Source organism: Lynx rufus, unplaced genomic scaffold (genome assembly GCF_022079265.1).
Source record: "Lynx rufus isolate CCGP_SWC_20201006 ecotype Redwood Valley unplaced genomic scaffold, mLynRuf1.p SCAF_2, whole genome shotgun sequence".
Classification (NCBI taxonomy): Eukaryota; Metazoa; Chordata; class Mammalia; order Carnivora; family Felidae; genus Lynx; species Lynx rufus.
The window spans coordinates 139621699-139643365 of record NW_025814834.1 but is presented as its reverse complement, the minus strand read 5'-3'; the positions used below and the strand labels follow the sequence as shown (position 1 = coordinate 139643365).

The 21667-nt window shown below is 37.1% G+C and overlaps 1 protein-coding gene across 1 annotated transcript in view; it reads right to left on the bottom strand.

Moving 5' to 3' along the window:
• Positions 1 to 21667, bottom strand: part of DPYD (dihydropyrimidine dehydrogenase) — an 862187-nt gene that overhangs the window by 257877 nt on the left and 582643 nt on the right. Inside the window, exon 16 of the mRNA XM_047084253.1 lies at positions 15914 to 15997. Within this exon, the coding sequence (XP_046940209.1) occupies positions 15914 to 15997 (84 nt within the window). The remainder of the gene's footprint in view (positions 1 to 15913; positions 15998 to 21667) is intronic.

Below are 21667 nucleotides of genomic sequence, written 5' to 3'. Positions count from 1 at the left end.
ATCCTTTTACAAGAGGAGCTATGAAGTAAAAGGGTGCAAGCCTGCAGTCAGAAACTCTGACCTCGCGTCCTGGCTTGGCCATTTCCTGCCTGCGGGATTTTGAACAAATTGCTTAATCCTTCTATGCTTTGGTTTCTTTATCTCAAAAACAGGGATAATGTTAGTAGTGGCTCAGAGGGTTGGTTGAGAATTAAATAATATGATCTACCTAAAATGTTAACACATTTCCTGGCATAGAATAAACTCTCAAAAAATGAGAGTTATTAATTGTTAGCAATGTAAGCCAATCCTACAAATTCTTATTAAAAAACTAGTGATGATTCTAAGAGAATCAGAAACCGTAAGGCAGATTCAAACAAGAAAAATGCCAAGTAAACAAAAAAGGGAAAAATATATATAATTAAAGAAATAGAAAGATAAAGTTAAATACGAGAAGAAAAATGAAAATTCAGTGAGATAAAAGTAGTCTCAGACCTGAGAACCACCCATATTGAGGGCTGGGAGAGAGAGAGGTAAGAATGAGGAGGGGTGGGTGACCAAAGAAAAAGAAAGTCATGAGGACAGTGACACCTTTTTAACTAAAATTAAACTCTATTATAATACTGGCGGTGGTGAACTATTGGAAAGAATTAAATACTCAAGCCATTAGACTTAGTGCGAAATGCCATACTTAAAAGCTCCCTAATTTGAAGATTAACACTGTATACGCCCGAATTTTTTGAATAATCTAGTCCTCCAAATGGATCTATTTTCTTTCTTATGCTGACAATTTATACTAGAATGTGGGTTGCCCATAACAGTTTTATATTTAGTCATTTAGTCATTTTATATGTAGTCATAGTTAGCCCAAGACTGGGCTACTTCTGTAGGCAACTATCCCATCTGACAAATCCAAGGTTAACTAAAAATTTGGGGTAGAGGGTCTGTGGAATAAATTAACTGATAAAGCTTATTTTTAAAGAGTGACAGTTTTGCTTTAAAATTGGCTCTATTCAAGGCACAGGAAGAACTGAGCTTCAGTTATTCGTGATGCTAGAAGTCACAAAATCAGAATAAAGAAATATGACATAATTTTTCCATGTTGTTTCATATACTGAGTTTAAAATATTATCACTTACTCAAGTGTTTATGTCATATGTGGAATCTGGCTGATAAAAATGCAATAGCAGATTCAAAAGAGACTAGTATTGCTAACTTTTAAAAATTAGGGCACCATGTCAAAGACATGAAAAATAGGAACAGTGCCTTGTCAAGGCAGAGCCATTTAGTAATGACATGGGTGAAATTCTATAGGGTGAACCAGATATATTTATGCCAAAGCCAGTGTTGTTTGGTGGAATCAGCTATAAAAACCTTGACCCACAGGAACAAATCTGTGAGAGGTTCCTGATGTTCTTATCGTCTATCCTGTCACCAAGAATATTTTCCCTATAGCACCCTTTATGGATGTAAGTGTTCTAAATATCAAATTTACTTACTTACTTTTAGTGCATTACCTCCCTTTCACTTTTACAACTATTTCATAGCTCTTTATATCTATCCTTCCCTCTGTTTTCTTCCAACACAGAAGGAAATAATTAAAAATTGGAAATGTGAAACACATAAGACTCTAACATGAGCATTTCACTGCTTCTGGAAGCTGACAGGACAACCGACTTGTTGTAAGTGCATAAAATGAGCTATAGTACACGTTTGGGAGTTTGTTCTGAAAGGCCAATTAGTAAAAATAAAAAGAGAAGTCATCCACATGCATTTGCAAAATGATATTCAAGCGTCTAGTGTTTCTTTAAAAAAAACTGATGTAGGAAAAAATTAAGGGGTGCAATTCAATGTGCCAAGAAAAGAGAGAGAAATTACAGAATGAAGAAAACACTTAGCTGGAAATTTGGAAACATGAGAAGGGTGGAGAGATTAAAAATATAAAGGAAACCAGTACAGACAGAAGAAATCATTTAATATTTTCTGTAGAAAACAGTAAGCTAACTTTCTTGAGCTATCATAGCAGTGTCTAAAATAACAACTACAACAAAAATTAAAATAGCAATAACCCTGGAATAAAATAAATCTAAAAAGTAGAGAAAGGAAACAGAGGTAGAAACTAAAAATCGAAGGTGATTCAGGAGAAATGGATTAGAAGACAGGAAGTTTATAAAATGAGAAAATAAGCAAATAAAAGCAAATAGAGATAAAAAAACATTTAAAAGAGACAAGGAACTAAATACTGTAAAAGGAAGAGTTTAATTGTAGATGTTTACTTAATCCATTGCTATTTAATGAGTATACATATTGATATAATTAAATTCAGCTATTGCAAATATTATAGAAATCCATAGCCACACCAGAGGTCAGGTTACCATTTCTGTGGGTTTTTGTTTTTTGTTTTTTTTGGGGGGGAGTTTTTTTTGTTTGTTTGTTTTGTTTGTAATTGCAACACAAATGTGGGTTTGAAGAATCTGGCACATTCTCAGGTGTTCACTGTCAACAAGATTTGAGCTTTCTAATCCAATGCAGTGAATTTAGTCAGAAAAATCACAAGTTCTTTGTAAATAAATCTGAGTAAAAACGGGAATGCTAGGTCCAAAGGAGTCAAGGTAGAGAGAGGGAGAAGGCAGAATGACAAATAATATGTGGTGTGGCCACAGAAAGAAGAAAGAAGTTAGGGATAAGGGACAGGAACAGGTAAAGAATGCAAAAACAACCACCACCACCACAACAACAACAACAAACAAAAAACAAAACTCACGGTGACCAATGTTTAGAGCACCTGCACAATTCCTGACACATTATAGTTGCTCAGTGAATAATTGGTGGATTAACTGAATCAGTGGATGTTCCAACTACCAGAACCATCTTTTCAGGCTGTATTCATCAATGGAAAAACAATTATGGAAATAGCAGATAGATAGATTTGAGAGGAAAAGCGTTAAAACAATTGCAACTTTGGAATAGACCTAGTCTTGGAGAAAAGAGAAAGGTATTGAATAATCTAAAATTAGGAACAAAAACTTACAGATTCTATGTGAATTGATCCACAGGGAAGAAATAGGTCTGCACTGTTCCCAAAGAACTATTCTACTGGTTGCTTTGATTGTTTTTTATTGCCATCAGCCTTGGCACTCCTCTGGACATGTGTTTTGGATTCTTGGAGCCAAAATGAATAGTACATACAGTAAAGTGCATCTATCCTGAAGGGAAAATGACAACCACATAACACCATGTAAAAGAATGCCGACAAAAAGAGAATTTGTTTTTCTGCATTATATGAGACAATAAGGCAGAAAGAGAAAGAAAAGTAAAGCAAATGACTGCATGACAGAAAAGGAGAACGAGGCTCACAACACACAAGACCAAGGAAGGGAGGTAGGGGGAGAGCCCACGAAGGCAGAAACAAGGTAACAAAAAGGACAAAACCAGCAGCAGAAAAGAACTGTCAGACACAAAACCCTCAAAACAATAGATAGGAAAAAAAGGAACAAGATGACAGGAAAAGAACAGCATGGAATCTAGTAAGAAAAAGAAACAAAAATTTCAAATAATGGATTTTCTAACACCCCTGCTGTTCCGCCAGTGCATTGTGTCACAGTCTCACAGAGCAGTGCATAATTTATTATGGTCACTCACTGCCAGGCTGCTATAAAGGGCAACAGCTATATGAAAATACTCCCCACCGCTGGATGGCTTAATGATCTACCCTTTGTAGAGGGGCATGGCTGTGGAATGGCAGGCGAGGGCGGCACCACTTCTGGGGCTGGATGGCGCTCTGCATATTTAGTGCTCTCCACCAGCTGAAAAAGGGGTGAATTCCCTCGTGGGTACTTCTGTGGGGGTTCTTCACCCCTCTTCAGCTTCTGCCGAATAATCACCAACTAGCACAAGTTGTTTCTTAACCACACATTGCCTCCTTTATGGGAGGGGTGATGTCAAATTTAAGCAACAACAACAAAAAATGAATTTTTAAAATGGAAACAGACCTTGACAATTAACATTCATTATTGTAAAACTACACAACATTTTAATCATGTCTGGAGATTACAAAAAACCAAAAACAACCTGTTAGGTTTCTCTATCGAATTTGGATACGGAAAAAAAAATTGATAACACATAAAAATAAAGATCGTTCAAATCTTTTTTTGCCAATTATTTTGAGGCAACTGGCCTTTTCCAGAGCATTTATGCAGAGGAACTTTCATTACTTCCACAAATAGCACTATTTTCAAAGAGAGATGCATCGTTAAGATAAATAGCAATAATTTCTATGCTTAGTAAGTCAGGGTTTTCTTGTTTGAGAGGCAGCAGTGCCTGAGGCTAGGAGCATAGGCTGTGGAACCAGACATCAGGATTTGAATCCTGAGGCTGTCGTTTACTTGCCACGTGACCCTGCCACGCTTCTTACACTTTCTAGGTTCTCACAGCTGTAAAATGGGAATAATAATAGTCACTGCATCATAGAGTTGCAGTGAGGATTTCATGAATTAGACTTATATCAGGTATCATAACTGCTCTCAAATAATGGAAGAAGTGACATTCAGGGAGCATTTGTAATCCAGAACTGGTTGCCATTAGGTGGTGGGCATGGAAACAGGTGAAAATAATGTCCTTAATTTCCTGGAGGCCAGGCTGAGGCAGATTATTTTCTGTCTCTCCCTTCATTCCTGGATAGTGGCCTTGTTTACATAGAATAGCAAGTTTGCAAAAGGAACAGAGAGTCAGCCATTCTGATGTCTTTCATCCTCCAAACTCCTACAGTAACAAGTAAAACTTCTCATTGTTATTTTTTTAAATTTATTCTTGAGAGAGAGAGCATTTGAAAAGGAGAGGGGCAGAGAGAGAGGAAGAGAGAGAATCCCAAGCAGGCCCAGCACTGGCAACGTGGAGTCTGATGCAAGGCTCAAACTCACAAACCATGAAATCATGACCTGAGCTGAAATCAAGAGTCAGACACTTAACTGACTGAGCTACCCAGGCTCCCCACAAAAACACTCACTCTTAACAACAACAACAATGACAACAAAATATTATTGGGTTCCAAAGACAGAATATTTGAAAAGGAGATGGACTCTTGTCCAGGGCACAGGGAATAGTGAATAATATGTATATGTTAATAGTATGTACCTGTGGAAAAAAACAGAATGGATTCAAGACACAAATTGGAGAAATCAGACACATGAAACATAACATGGTTGAGGTGGAAAGAGAACAAACCAGGACAATACACTGAGACTGGTTTTAGAAAGAAGTAAAATGATTTGAGATATAAGTTCTTAACTTACAAAAAATCAAGAATGGCTATACTGAGTCCTATTCATAAAGCACTCTGCTCAAGATCTCATTGCCAATGGCACACACACACACACACACACACACACACACCATTTTGTATGAAGACTCAATTCAATTATTCATTCATTCAAACCTTCTGTCCAAAAATTATTTATGGAAACTACCATGTACCAGAATAACATTAATCCCTGGGTATTTAATATGGAGCAAGTCACTGTAGCCTCAGTCCCTTTGTCTATAATGTGTTCCATCTTCCTCCTCAAAGTTGACTGAGGAGTAAGTGTGAACCCATGTGTAGAAATACCTAGCATAATACCTAGAATACAAGGCACACTCATTGAATAAACTCAATTTTTATTCTCCATATTCACTTTATTCTCTCCTTCTCTTTTATTAATTTCTTCTCTTGGGATATATCTATATTATAGTAACTATACTTGCATTGCAGTCATCTCAAAAATATAAATCTGTATTTACTATATATATTGGGAAAATCATATTTCACTTTATTTATCCTAAATCCATCATCTCTATGAGAGCGTAAATATCAAAATATGTTTAATATTCAAAATGTTTCATGGATAATCTTTTAATTGCTTAAAATAAAGATGGTTCCATTTATTTTTTAAAAAAATTTTTTAATGTTTATTTTTGAGAGAGAGAGAGGGAGAGAGAGAGTGGGGGAGGTGCAGAAAGAGAGGGAGTTACAGAATCTGAAGCAGGCTCCAGGCTCTCAGCTGTCAGCACAGAGCCTGATGCAGGGCTCAAACTCATGAGCTGGGAGATCATGACCTGATCCAAAGCTGGACACCCAGGTGCCCCTAGGATGGTTCCATTTAAAAGAAAATTTTTGCAAAGAGCTTAGTTGTGGGGACTGGAGAGAGTATACTGAAAATACCAGAATCACAGATATCAGTAAATGGCCTAGGGTTTGAAAGGTGGAGGTCCCCTGGGAGCTGGGATTAGGAACCATAGATTTATCTGACGCTAGGTCATTAGATGGATTTAAAATGCTTATCTGTCATGGGTAAGAATGAGTCATCCACTACACCATGGAGCAAAGAAGACAAAGTAAGAGCGAGTAAAAATGCTGAAGACATCATCTGCTTTCCTGGATCCAGATACTCATGAAGTCAACCTCAACCTTATACCATCAGTTACATCAGCTAATACATCTGTCTTAATTTATAATACCAGAATTCCTCCATCAGCACACAACAGAAAGCTAAGAACTATCCTGTCACTTTTTTTTCCCTCAAAACACATATCCAACCCATCCTCAAATGCTGCTGGACATACTCCTTATCTCTGGTATATCCATTTCTCCATCTCTATAATCGCTTCCCTAATCTAAACCGTAAATCACCACTATTTTTTACAATAACAACTGTAAAGCTATTTCAGACAGCCTTCTTAGGTCCAATCTCATGTTCCTCTAGTTCTCTTCTCTCCAAATGAAAATACAATCATATCATCCCACAATTGTTACCATCCCACCCACCAAGAAGATGCACAGGCCCATGCACACACATGTGTATGCATATGCACACACACACGACAAACCTTTTAATAACTTTCTGCTGCTGTTTGGATAAGATCAAAAGGCTCTACAACATGCAACTTATGGGCTCTTAAATAGTCTAACCTGTATTTTTTCCTTTCCAGTATCATCTTGTGCCACATGTGTCTGCTTTAAGCACCCCATTCTTCTTTCTTGCCCTTCAACTTGCCTTGTTTCAACCACAAGGTTTATGTGCATGCTGTGTCCACTGCCTGGAATGCCCTAACCCACCCCAATCATTTCACTTAGTTAAAAATGCTCTAAAGATTTCAGTTATCAGATCTAACATCACTTCCTTATATAATCCTTCCCTGACCCTTCAAGTATCATAGACCACTACTTCATGGTTACTATGCCATTTATACTTTATTTTTTTGTGGGGTTATTTGTCCAATATATGTCTACTCTACATAATGGAAAGCTCCATGAGAAAAGAGAACCTGTCTGGTTTTGCTCATTATTATATTATCAGCATTTCACACAATTCTTGGTACATGATGGATATCCTAAATATTTGCTGAATGAATAAAAGTAGAGATGGTTTTGGGAGTGCAATAAATACTACAGGATCTCTATAATCTATTTTTCCTAAATGAAAAGGCTGTTCTCTAAAAGTTTGAGACTGAGGTGATAAAAGGTAGGAGAACAAAGAGTGAACATGGGATAGAAGAATAGAGAAAGGACACTAGAAGTGAAGGGATCTGATTATTCCTTCATGTACCAAGTTCTCCCATATTAGGCAAAACATGATTAGAGGAAAAACAAGAATGACATGCCTATTGTGTTGCCATTTGAATTTTGGTGTAGTCAAGAAAAGAAAAATGTTGATAAAAGGAAAGCTGGCAATAGAGATCTCCATCCATTTGATAGAGGGCTAAAAGTTTCACAAATAAGAAAAAAAACTGTATGTTATTTTCTGATGCATCATTAACATGCATTAAAGTAATAAATGATTTTGCAACTTGATCTATGAAAACTATTAAAGCTGAATAAACCCAGTAACAACAGATAGAGAAAGAAAGCACTCAAACTAGAAAACATAAATAGTAAATACCATGAGGAAAGAAAGATATTCAAAACATCTCAAAGTGTCTATAATTGATATTCATGTTTTAAATTGATATCTCCTTAGACAATACTTTTTTGTAGTGTATATATTTATTAATCATACTGTTACTTAATAAAGTGATTTTTTTGGTGAAAGAAAACAAAGTTAGTTACAAAACATGGCTGTCATTAAGATTTCTGCAATGTAATCAACATCAAGACAGACTTCCTATTTGTAGAAAATCTGTTGTTCTCAGTAAGCATCACCTCATGTGTATCTGGCCGGGGTGGGGATGGGGGGGGGTGGGTCGTAATAGTTCTCTGGGAATGAGGCTGCTAAGTGATAGTTAACAAAAGCCATAGAGTCTTTGATCTTGAATCAATACTCCTGGGCTATAAAAATGCCATGATTATAATAAATCTATTTTCCTTGACTTACTTTTTTTGGGGTGGGGTTAGCAATATTTCCTTCAGTAGTCAGGCAAATCCACATGCTTCCTTCCTGACAGTGCTCACCTGCTCCCAGCTGGAAGCCATAAATTGATTGCACTCTAAAAGGCTGCTTCTACCCCAGATGGAAATGTATAAAAACTTTATCTCTGAGGTACAAGTTGCCTTAATTTTAAGGTCTTCTTGACAATGGTGGCTCTTTTGCCTTCTTTTGATTTGTCTTACTCATTATCCTCTCTCTTGCCTTATTGTAAACTCCGCTGCCTCTGACTCTCTTAGCTCTTGAGTGCTTAACAGGTTTTGGTCCAATCTTGCTTTTTTTTTTTTTTTTAATTTTTTTTTTCAACGTTTATTTATTTTTGGGACAGAGAGAGACAGAGCATGAACGGGGGAGGGGCAGAGAGAGAGGGAGACACAGAATCGGAAACAGGCTCCAGGCTCCGAGCCATCAGCCCAGAGCCCGACGCGGGGCTCGAACTCACGGACCGCGAGATCGTGACCTGGCTGAAGTCGGACGCTTAACCGATTGCGCCACCCAGGCGCCCCAGTTAGATTTAAATAGTACTGTTTTCTGCTAAAAATTTATAATTTTTAAGAGAAAGCAATCATTTTTATATCATTAACCAACATTAATATTAAAACTGAAAAACTCAAAGAGAATCAGCTTAAGGCAAAATATTGGCAGTTATAGAAATGCCTCTTACAGATCTCCTGTAGTTTTGTACTTATCCAAGCACCCATGTCTATGCAATTTGTTGAGAATTAAACTCAAATAAAAAGTTGGGCAACATAATATAGTATAAAGCAAATATTTCTTTTTGATCAGAGATACTTTTCTCATAAACAAGTTGATTATTTATTTTAAAGCACTTCTAAAATTACAATGTCACAAGGAAAATAAAACAGAACAAGACAAGTCAAATGTATATGGGTAATATTAGACTTCAGTCACTTTTGCAGAAGCTTATATCATGCATCCATTTCTCATAGCTCTCTATGGAATGATGTCAATTCGCGATGTAATGATTTTCAAATCTGTGAATGTGATGTTTCATGGACTTAATCCACTGAAGCCATCCTAGACTATCCCATATTTATCCATTCAACTCACAGACCTCTAGTTCCAACTCTCTAGCCCGAATTTACATTTGTCTATGCTAATTAGGGCAAGATTAAACATCACATTCAGGACAATGTGGCACTTTCTCACACATGTATTTTATAGGGGCTAGAGTTAGAAGGAGTGAGAGGAATCAAGAACCTGAAACAGAGGACATCTCATGGGCCCATACCAGACCAGTATCAAAAAGTAATTCTAACTCAGCAGTTATCCTCACCTTAGATCCCCAAGAAGAGGTCAGGGACGTCACTGTTGATTCACTTGTATTTTACCACTGGTAAGACTCCCATATTCTTCCCATATCATTCCCTTTGGGATGTCTCATACTCCTGAGTTCCTGAATATCATGCCTCTGGGAATATAGGTAGTACTACGACTTGTCAGTTGTGTTGGCTTTAAAACCAGTATCTTTATATTGTTCCTCTGCAAACACCTGATAGGGACCTGATCCAGGCAGGATGTGGTCATTGCTCCCTGGACCCTGTACTACATATGATGAGATAAAGGGTCTGTTAACCCAGCTGCTGGAGGAAGGTTTTATTTCCCAATGGAAATGCTAGCACATCTGGGGCAATGTGGTCCTCACACTTAGTTTTGGATTCTATTCCTGGTGACAGACGTCTGCTCTCTGGCAAGGGTAAGAGTAATAATCTGTGGTTAATGTTTTATGAAAAATGTTGGCATATTGTAACAGAAACAAAGCCTTTCTCTCTCTTTTTTTAACGGGCATACAGAGTTTGTGTAAATTAAATTGGACATAGAACAGATCATGAGGGAAATATCAAAGTATTGTTTGGGTGATCTTAATTTAAGTCAATAATTATTTAACATCAGTAAACATTTTAAGATTTGCCACTTTTAAATCTGTTTGCTCTTACTTAACTAAATCAGCATGAAAGCAGGACTGCATATCTCTTTCCTGACGATAAAATTAATGTTAAGGCTGTTTGAATTAAACATTTCAGTGTTTAGAAATTCTATGCAGAAGATGTGTGTAAATAAATGGAGGGAGCTGTGAGATAACAAGACGTAGCAGGTAATAACAATGGCGTTGCCATCTTTATCATCTTTATTAAGAACATTACTTTAACTGTGAAGCTACAGTGGTCTTCCCTCTAATTATACTATCATTTTGGACTTTTCTGTCCAAAGGAGTCATTATTGAAATAGGTGTGCACTATTTAGCAATCACACCTCCAAGGAAGACATTCAAACGACTGAAAAATGGGAATCCTATAAGGGCCAGGGAAATACCATCTTTGTAACCTCTTAGAATTATTGGGTAAAGAAATTCAAATTCATTAACGGGGATTCAATCTCTAGGTTACCACAGATTCAAATGAGAGTATGCATCTAGTTTCCACCTTTAAACCTGTTCACATATAATACATTCTTTTTTCTTTCTCTTGGAAACCTTAGTTGACTGAGAAGACATACTCAGTTAATAGATTAGATGTCACTTAAAATAGTATTAGACAGGTGATTTCTATTTAGATAATTTCAGTTGAAAAGATATGAATTCCAGGCAGAGAAAATAATAATATGCAGAAAGGTACAGAGTCAGGAGTTCCCAGGGCACTATACGGGCTTATTCAGTTTAACTAGAGATTTGGATACACTCAAATGAGCCATATGAAATACTGGACAGAACACCAGATGTGGGTCAGTGACAAGGGCGCCAAAGGCCCTGGGCCCTGCTAGTTTGGTTACCTCAGGAAAAGGCAAATTATGTATCTTCCCAGGCCCCAATATTTTCCTATAAATAATGGGGTCATACTGGAAAATCTTTAGGGTTCCTCTCAGTTCTAGAAGTCTGTGCTTTACTATGTCACATCATTGACACAAAGAAGGCAAAGAAGTAAATGGCTCATGTGAAAAATAACCCAAGAAAAAGCTTTGTAAATTAGCATTTTCTGATGGCAGGAGAAAATCATTTCAAGAGGACCATACAACTAGTACTGAGAAGTCCTGTGAAGCATGCTGCCTTTTGCTCTTCCTTTTTGCCTTGTGGAAGATAAAATAGGAAGGTAGGAAGGCAAGGCATCTTATCCCATGCCTTCTGTCCACAACCCCCATCAACTGTTTCTTTTGATAGCTGATGGAGGGCCTAAGAATTAAAGGCACCACTGGCTAAAGAAGGCAGCTTAGAGACAGAAGCACATACTGATCAAACCCATGTTTGGGAACGAACACCTATCCTTGGTGAAATGTTTGCTGCTATTTACATGAACCACATACAGTGTTAAAAGAGAGCAGTAAAGGAGAGCAATCCTCATTGCTATGTGGCCATGCAGGCCATCTGTGGCCATATCTTACTTCAAGAGAAGTAACAGAATGTTTCTCTCAAATCCACCTATTTTTCAAATGTTGGTAACGATTACAGAAACAAAATAAACAACAACAGAAAGCTATTCATATTTCTTCAGCTCTTGTCTGAATTTACATTAGAAGGTTCTGTAGGATGGAATTAAAAATACTCAATATAATTATTCAAGGACAAAAGAGGGGTATTCACCCAATGCCATAAGAACACTTTGTATTTAGGAAAAGGTGAAGACCTCAAAAAGACGCCATTTTATCTACATTTTATAGAATTTATTAGAGTACCATTATATTTATAAAGTAATATGCTGGCACAGGAAATTAGTTTACCCAGACTGCACATAGACAGCTTTAAATCCGAATGTTAAGACATCAGGGAGGCTCCCTTACTCCTGGGAGATGCAACATTTAAATAGTAGATTCAGGTTTGCTTCTGTTTTCATATATTTAGAGAAATGGGAATTTAGAACTATAAAGACTTTAGAGGTAACTTAGTCCTGCATTGAGCTTTCAGTTAATATTAATAATATTTAATGCTGACACTGGAATACCAATTTACTAGGAATTGCTCTTGGCGACTTGCCTATTTCAGGCTTATATGCTAATCAAAGCTCAGGCCTTGGCAACCACTGACCAGATTTGTGACCTGGGAAGCCTGGAGGCTTCAGGTTTTTGTTGTTGTTTTGTTTTTGTGTTTATTTTACTCTTGTTGTTCTTGCTGTACAATGGAATACAAACTCAACCTATTCAGAGGGTTATGGTGAGGAGAAGAAGAAAGCTGAAAATATTTTTTCATGTTTGTAATATAACTCTGACTCTTTGGAGTACATACAACCAAAGCTGGAGCATGTTTTCACTTTTGCTTGAGCATCAACGTTATTGGGGGGTTCCATTTACTAAAATGGAAAGTGTGATAGAAGATCACAGGCTGACATACAGAGTACAAAGACTAAGGGTTCTATTTTAGCCACAAGTACAAATTACAAAGTATTATTAAGCCAGAGCTTTTTAAAACAAAGGCTACTTAGATATTCATTCATCAAATACAGGAAAATATACCAAAATCTGAGCAGCACTGATCAATGTAAATATAATTAAGAATCGCATATGTAACACAGTGACTTTTATGCAGGCCAGGGAAAATGTTAAAGTGGTTTTAAAAAGAACACTATAATATGCGTTCATTTATTTCTTTATTGTTTTTTGTTTTATCAATGCTTTTATGGGTAGTTTCAAAATAACATATTCACCTGCTACCTACAATGTTAGTGTTCACAGAATAGTAAAGCTGGAAGGCAGTTGGAGATCATCTGGTTCAAACCCCATAGTTTAGAGATGAGAGCTGATGTTTCAGAGGAGTGAGTGGCTTGATCAAGGTAATAGAGGTTGTTGACAGAAAGAATAAAGAATGAGACTGCCTTTAAACACACAGCAAGTGTTAAGTGTTTAGGATTTCATATGAAGTTTCACTTTGCAGGGAATATACAATTCCAATTCCCAAGGTCAGTTTGAGATTTTTTTTATTTCTACAAATTCCACTAATAAATATGATTTTTGTATATTGTGGAGTAGAGGTTATAGCCTTCTCTGTTCAAAAATTTCACAATATTTAGTCACTTATAGGAACATTTATAAGGAGTTTAAAATATAGGTATATGTTTAAATATATACATACATAGTTAATATAAAATCACTTAGATACAAAGGCAGTATTTTTCACTTATTGCATATTTGTGAGAAAATATATGAGACAATGGAAGAAAAATATGTTTAGAAAGGAAAATGTACTATACTGATACTCTGTCTCTTCTTAAGGGGCTAAAATTATGATTTCTGGAAACACCAGAAGTGGAAAAAGTGCAATAGAGTCTTTCCAATAGATAAACATTCTAGGCATGGAACTAATGTCAGCTTGTTTCATTCATGAAGCAAACACTTATCAGACTCTAGCAATGCACACAGCTCTGTGCTTTGCACACATAGAGCTTCCAAAAGATGGAACGGAATGCAGGATCACGCTACTATGGGGAAGAGAAATTAGAACAGCTTCTCAGTTCCCCAGCACTGAGTACAAATTTCCCATCCCACCAACTTACAAGTGTTCAAGACCAGGAATCTCAAAGAGAAAGGAAGAGGCAATAGGAACAGGAGTTAGAGAAAGAAAAAGAAAAGGAAATAAAGGAAAACATGAATAAGCTCTAGACATGCTTGTGCCCACCCTAAAGAGTCACAGTAAAGTTTTTTTAATGCACTAATATTCTTCCTTCCCTCCATTTAAAATATCGAACTTTCATGTGTCCCGAGGCAGAGCAACCATTTAAAATATATTGGATCAGAAATAATTAAATTAGTTGTATTTTTTAATGATATGATACAAAAAGAATATAATTCAAAAGAAAATTTCTAAATGTGGCTAATAGGAAGAACTGGCTTCGTTTTAGAGATTATAATTAACAAGTGAAATGGCAATGTTCCCAAGTTTCCTTCAGCCTAAGGTGTCATGGTTTTTGGAACATGTTTTCCAAGAGTTTTAGAAATCTTAATATTAACTCTGCAAAATTTTAACGCTTGGCATCCTCATTCAGTCAAAGGCTGTGCAAAAATTTATGTATCTAAATAACTCACTGGAGAGGATCCACCTAAGACACTTAACAGCTGGGTAAGTTCAGATGTGTTCATAGAGCAAAAGCCCACTCTAAAAATTAAGCACAAGGTTGGGCAACATTTTCAAAATAATTGCCGTTTCTGTAGCAAGAAATATATATTAAAACATACCCTCCTTTAAAACATTAGTCAACAGATTTAAATTTTCCATAGCTATTCTTCTCCATGTAACTAAAAAAATTCAGAAACTGTGGAAGGGATGGATAAAGAACCTTGACTACCTCAGGCCCTGTTCCAGGTGTCCTTTTTAAAAGCCTCCCTCATTTCAACCAAGTTACACATCTTGACACGCTAACTGTCACCCAATCATTGCCTCACAGAAGTCATGATTTAATATAATGATATTTTTCCTCTACTAATTCTGTAGCCACACTGACTGATTTTCTGGGTAACCTATTGTGAATGGAACACAGGATATACTTGAAAAACATTTGACTAGACCCTCCTCTCCTGCTGCTGCAAGAGAATGGTTTCTTCCTAAGTCACAAATCTATTCCGAATGTTAATTAAATATTTACAAGGTACTTTAAAATCCTTCCTGAATGCTAATATGAAAATAGCAACCTAGGTTCATTTGAATAGGCAGAAATTTTTGCCCTTCCAAATTAAGGGCCTCTGGCCTCTAAGTTTAATTCAAGTAATCCACGGATTTGAAAAAAAAAAGAATTGAGCACCTACTATGTACAAGGCCCTGTGCCAGATGTAAAGACAAAAGTAAACTTTCCGGGACTAGAAAATTTGTCATAAATGACAACATTGCATATTATTTAATTCACACCATTTCCCTCTGGGCTTAAAGGCCAAATTAGATGCAAAACACTCACCTTTTTAGCATTAAGCTTTTACCTTGCTCCTTAACATACAACACTGTATCTAGTTACATAAAAATGTGGTATTTTCTACATATTAACATATATTTCCACATTTTATTCATTAGGTTTTTGAAAGTATTTTAGCATGAAGTTTCCATTTATTGTATCCCAAAATAAAAATAGCATCAAAGTCCTTTTGCAACTCCCAAAACACAGTTAGGGAATAATGATCATATGCTAAAAAATGTAAAATGCAATTTGTGCTGTGCCCCATTTACTACAAAATCACTACGAACAATGCATTTTGTACAGTATATTGCTCCAGGGAAACTGGATCAGCATCAGGAATGAATAAAGAACACTGCATCTGAAATCAGCTAATTCTGCTTCAGTGCTTTTAAAAACTATTTGTTATGATATTGCTTCCTGTCAAGCACATAATGTGATATTTTCCTCAATAAAACTAAACAGTTGCTGTAATTTCAGTTTCCCTCATTTTCCACTTTTTAAGCACTAAATATTTAAACAATGCAGACCTGGAAGTCTCAAACCAGTCATCTGATCCACACATCTTCTTGCCTAAGGTACAGTTACTACCTATACAGGGGGCTATTCTGTCACACAGAAATACGTGAAGGCAGCTGTTGAGGTCCTTACCTGCCCGCAGGCCAGGCCCATTCCTCTTTCTCCCATGCCATGTGGACATGATAAATTTAACTCCAGGGCATCTGCTCCAGAAGCCTTTACAACGGGGAAGGAAAATGAAAGGAAAGGCAAAGCTTTATTTGCGTCCCGATGTGCTTTCACCATTCATAACATAGGTCACATTTGTCAAATTTAAACTCTTCTGTTTTCTGCATTATAGCTATCTTGTGAGGTATATTCTGACTCTCAAATTAGAATTTCTGTAACAACAGCAATAATAGCAACAGCAAATATTTTTAAGTGCTTATAAGAGGACACTCACTGTTCTATGTGCTTTATATTCGGTGTCTTTAATTCTCATAATCCTTGGATTAGCAGGACACCAAATTCACAGACAAGGAAACTGAAACACAGGGGAGTTAATGACAAGCCTCATGTATTAAGTGACACAGCAGAGATTTTAACTCAGGTCTGTTTGACGGCACATTTATTCTTCCCTACACAGCTTTTACTTTTATAGAAACAAATCTTACTAATTCTGGATATTTGGTCCAGGAAGTAGCAGTGCAAAGAAAAATACAGTAGGCTACCGGGAATGCATACAAGTAAAAATTTAAATGTTTTTAACTGAAAATCAATTGTATTGTATTGAAAATAAGTCCATGATAAGAAACATGAAGTACAGATAGTTTTGTCTTTAATAATTAAATAGGATTCCAATTTAACTCATTAATTCATGAGTATACAAAATGGGTCCTGTGAAAATGAACACAATAGTTCACTCCTAGTGTTCTTAGACTACTTGAAGAATCGTAGAATTCTTGAGAAGTCTTCTGTAAAAAATTCTAAGAACAAGCAAAACACTTTTTTAAATAGTTTAATATGGTAATTTGAGGGATGGGGGATAAACTATTCAAGTTTACATATTATTTTACCTAACTTCTAGAATTTCTCCAACACCACAACTAGGTCAACTAGAAGCTTGCGTCAGTTTCCATAACATTATAGCATGTCTATTACATCATGCAAAGGCTTTAAAAATACAGTTCACTACTTTCTAAGTGTATCAACAGACCTAGCTGTTTCTTCAAGGGCTCACTTTTCTTCCTAATTGTTCAAGACTTTAGCCTATTTTTTTCTGCTTTGCAAATTATAAGTAGGACCTCAACAAACTGAAGAATTCTAGCTAGCTATTTCTTGGTCAACCTTCTTAACCATCTTTGTTCATGAGTGAATCTGCTCTTTCTTTTACACATTTGTGAAAGTTCATTTGATCATTCAGCTTGTTTTCTAATACTGTTTCATTATGGTTTCTGATTCCCTAATTCAGTTTTAAAATGCTTCATATTATCTGAAAATTACCATGAATCATGCGGTTTTTTTTTTTTTTCCTGCTGGTTTGGTGATGAGCATGAACAAAGCACAGCCTAAATTCTGAGTTCTAATCCTAGGTTTGCTAAGGAATCGGGGATACTTTAGGAAGTCAGTTGATCTTTGTCTCCATCTACTCCAGTATTAACTGTAGATAATAGGACCTATCTCAAAATCATGCCATGTGGGAATTACCAGCTTAATTAAAAGATTGTGCATTGCAATTATATACAGTATTGCATTTTTCTTAGTCTTAGTTATTTCAAATAGTTCCTTTAGACTTCTTAATTTAGTTGAAATGCAGCAATTAATAGCAAATCAGTTCCACAACATTTTGGATTAGATAAACTTTAGGTGGTATTTGTATATATTTACATTATACGTATTTCCTAAATTGTAAGTGAAAGCTAAGGTTACAATTAGACGATAATAACTAATATTCATTGAGTACTTACTTGCAATATGCCAGATACTTTACTAGGCTCTTTGTCATGAGATATATCATTAGCCCCATTTTACAAATGATAAAGCAGAGGTTACAAAGAGTTCAAGTGACTTGCTTAATATCTCTAATCTTGTAAAACCAAGTGTTTGAGTCCAGAACCTATGTTTTTACTCACTATCATAACTTATCAGAAATCATTAATTCCAAGGCTGGAGTTGATACAGTGGGTTAATAAGATGTAACATTTAACATCCTTAAAGCTTCTAAACTTGAAGTAAAATTAAAATCTTGTAAAACCACCTATCCAATTTAAAGGCTTTTCAGTGACTAATTAATAAAGATTTCCCCAGTATTATACACAAATACAAACATTGACCCACCAAACACATCTGAAAAGGCCTTTGATTATCTCAAAACTGAGATAATCCTTCTCAAGGTAACCAAGAGACAGGGAACATTCATTTGGCCTCTGCTTGAATATTCTTGTCACAGGATGTACACCCCCTTAAAAGGCAGTTAATTCCATTTCCAAGCAACTATATGCATTCAAAAAGCCTTAATTGCTGAATTAGCATGAAATGTGAAATTAACTGAAACTGGGCTTGCATTCTGACTCTTGTTAGTTACAAGAATTTCGGTTTACTCATTTAGCCCAGAGTTTATGCTACCTAACCTAAATGATTACACAATAAAGTAATCTAGTGAAGGCCATGACATAGAAAATTTGCTGTTTCTAATTTCATACATTATCTGTTTATCACCCATTTATTTACATGAAGTAGAATGTATATGTTAATAGCCTAAACTCTGGAGGCAGATTTCGTGGGTTCGAATCCCACTTTTACTATATACTATATCTATAGTCTTGGGCATGTTATTTAACTATCTTTTGCTTCAGTTTCCTCATCTCCAAAAAAATGGAAAGCAATGGAAGTAACTCATAGGTTGCTTTTGAAAGATATATATAAATTTAATAAAAGTGAATGACTTATAACAGTGCCTGGACTATAGTAAATATTATGCAAGGGTAAGCAATTGCTGTCTATCTATCTGTTTCTTTGTCTATTCATCCATATATTCATCTATCCATCCATCCATCATCCAACTTGCCCTTCTCCAGTCTTGACTTGTAAAAGGATTTAAAGTAACTATCTACACTTCGTGGGGAGGGGGAAGAAAAGAAAAAAAAATTATTGTAAGTAATTATCAGAATAGTGGGAGCAGTGTAGTTTCTAAAATTCTCTGAATCACTTTATAAAAACTCTCAGAGAAACCAGAGTAGCAAAAACATAAACCTTTGCACAGTATATACAACAAAATCAGATACAAACTTCTTCCTCTTCTCCCTTTCTTACCTCTCCCTTCCCTCCTGATTGATGTAGTTTTAAAGTCATTGGGTGGGACAGAGCAAGGTAGCTGACCTAGGGGATTTAGAAGGATCCAGGAGAGCCCAGTGTGGCTTATCAGAGCCCAAGAACAATGAGACGGATGTCCATGTGGAGGGTGGTTTGATGTAGTATATCAGAGCCCAAGTAGGAAGGAAAGTCTTCCATGGGTGGTGGGGCTGGCAAAAAGCATCAGAGCCCAAGCAGGGTGAGGATGGGTTTCCTTGGGGGGATGAAAGGTACACTTCTTGAATTTTCTCTTAATTTCATCTCTTAAAATACAATGCCCATTGTTGACTTCGAATGTATCAACACTGTCATCTAGTCTCATCTGTTCAAAACTGGAGGCATAAGTTCTCCAGGATCTTAAACTACTTTTGAGTGGATTTGGTACAGGTAAACACTGAACTGGCTTGGGCCTTACTGGACACTAAGTTAGTGACTGTCTCTTGTCTGCAAGCTGGCGTCCACCTTTCCTGACTGCATTCAGTGTGCTAAAGATCACTCTTCACAGACTTATATCCACCTGCTCCTACACATTTCTATGGTTCACCTTTGCTTTCTGCCCCAGCCTATTTGAGATCTCCTAATTCTAACATCTATTTAATTTCACGACACACTGCTAGCCCAAATTCAGGTTAAAAAAATGGTAAGAACCCAGCTTTTCAGTAGTTTGTTTGGACTCCCTGCTAGGAATAGTGTGGCCACCTGGTCTTGACACCTGAGCATTTTCCCTGGACCTTTCTCAGTAGGTGACATCCTACCAATCGTGGTCAGAACTTTGGCAATCCCTCATCAGGTCCCTGGCTTAAAACTTTCTACTTTGTATCTTAATCACCTCAAGTTCATTGGTGCCAAATAAAGTGCCACTCTTCCCATTTATTCTGTAATTGTTTGCTCTTTGTTTGTCACATGTCCGTATACCAGCTCTGTATCCCTATTTTGCTTCAACAAATATTTGAGGGATAACCACGGGTGGGCAAAGCCCTGTCCTTGGGATTGGAGATTAAGTGGTGAACCAGCCAGGAGTCTCCACCCCCAGGAGCTTGCTGTGTAATAAGCAGGACAGAGGTTAATGAGCGAATGACACCACTGTGATTACCACTGTATTAAATGCCACAAAGGAAAAGCACAGGCAGAAGTACACCTAGATTTTGGGGAGCCTGAAGCGTAAACACATCAGGGAAACTTCATTAAGAAAAAAAATAAGTAAAAATTACAAATCCAAAATTAGGTACAGGGGTTTAGAAGTAAACTTGGGCAAGTAAGCCCTGAAGCGTATGTTTCATTAGTTTTATGGTAAACTGGCTTCTGAAAACAGGATCTTAGAAGGAGTTAGGCAGAGGGTTTAACCTACCAGTCAGGGGACTCAGAGTTGAGAACAAGAGAACATTGTATGAGTAAGAGAGAATGTTCCAGGCCAAGGGAATAGCAAAGGCCATCAGTTCAGAGTGTGTCGGAGGAGTAAGAGGAGACCAGCAGGTGCTGGGATGTGGATACCAAACTGAGGATGATGCTGTGGAAGCAGGCAGGGTCCAGAACATGGTGGGGGGCTTACAGGTTAAGGTAAGGATTTTGCATCTTAAGAAGGAGAGTGGGAAGGTTTCGGATTGCCTGAGGGCAAGCTGTCTCATAAACTTGGATTAGGGTGGTAGCAATGCATATTGAGCTATATTCAATTTATCTGCTGGTTCAAATCTGTGGCCTTACTTGCCACTCAAGCTTTTGCCACTAGCTTGAGAAGAGACCTCAGTCCCTGATGCTGTTCTCACAACTTCTACCCCTGCCAGTTCTCACAGCTCCCTCAGCATGGGAGCCGGGCTTTGCCACAGCTGCCACTGTATCTGTCAAAGTGACAGCCCCAGAAGTACCCATGTGCACACCTGACCAAGAGGCTCTAGCTTTTTCCTAGGTTCTGGGTTTAGATGTCACAACATCTCACAAGACACATCAAACAAGAAACAAGAAATGTCTCACAACATGCTGTGGCATTTGGCTTCCTTATTGGCAGCTGCCCTAAAATGGCCAGGATACACAACCCAGGAGTGCAGAGGAAGGCAGAACCCCGGGTGTGAAATTTGACCAGTGAGAGACAGTAGACAGAAAGGAACCAGTAGGTACATCTCTCACCCTTCTCCTCTGAACTGTTGTGAGGCAAGATGATTTCACAAAGCACTCTCCATCCCACAGGACAGAGCAATTAGCTCCATTTCCTTGTGAAGCGGGAGCCAGCCTGGAATGTACCACACAGGATCTGCTTTCCCTTCTTCCTATCTAATTTCCCTTTTGCTCCCACCCTTCCTGCTCTGGGGTTGTATCTTCATTAAGCATCTTCACATTACCTTTGACCCAGGCTCTGTTTTCTAAGCTAATACGCATTAAGAAAGAAATGGATTCAAGATCTATTAAAATCAGTTCAAGATCTGTGTAAGACCTGATATTGTCAGCGTTCCATACGGTTCAGTTTGGTGTCTTTCTGATCTTTCTGACTGGGGTATCTTTCTAGTATGATGGGTGCTATATCTTATTCACCTCTGTTTTGGCTGGCAAGAGACTTTGCACATA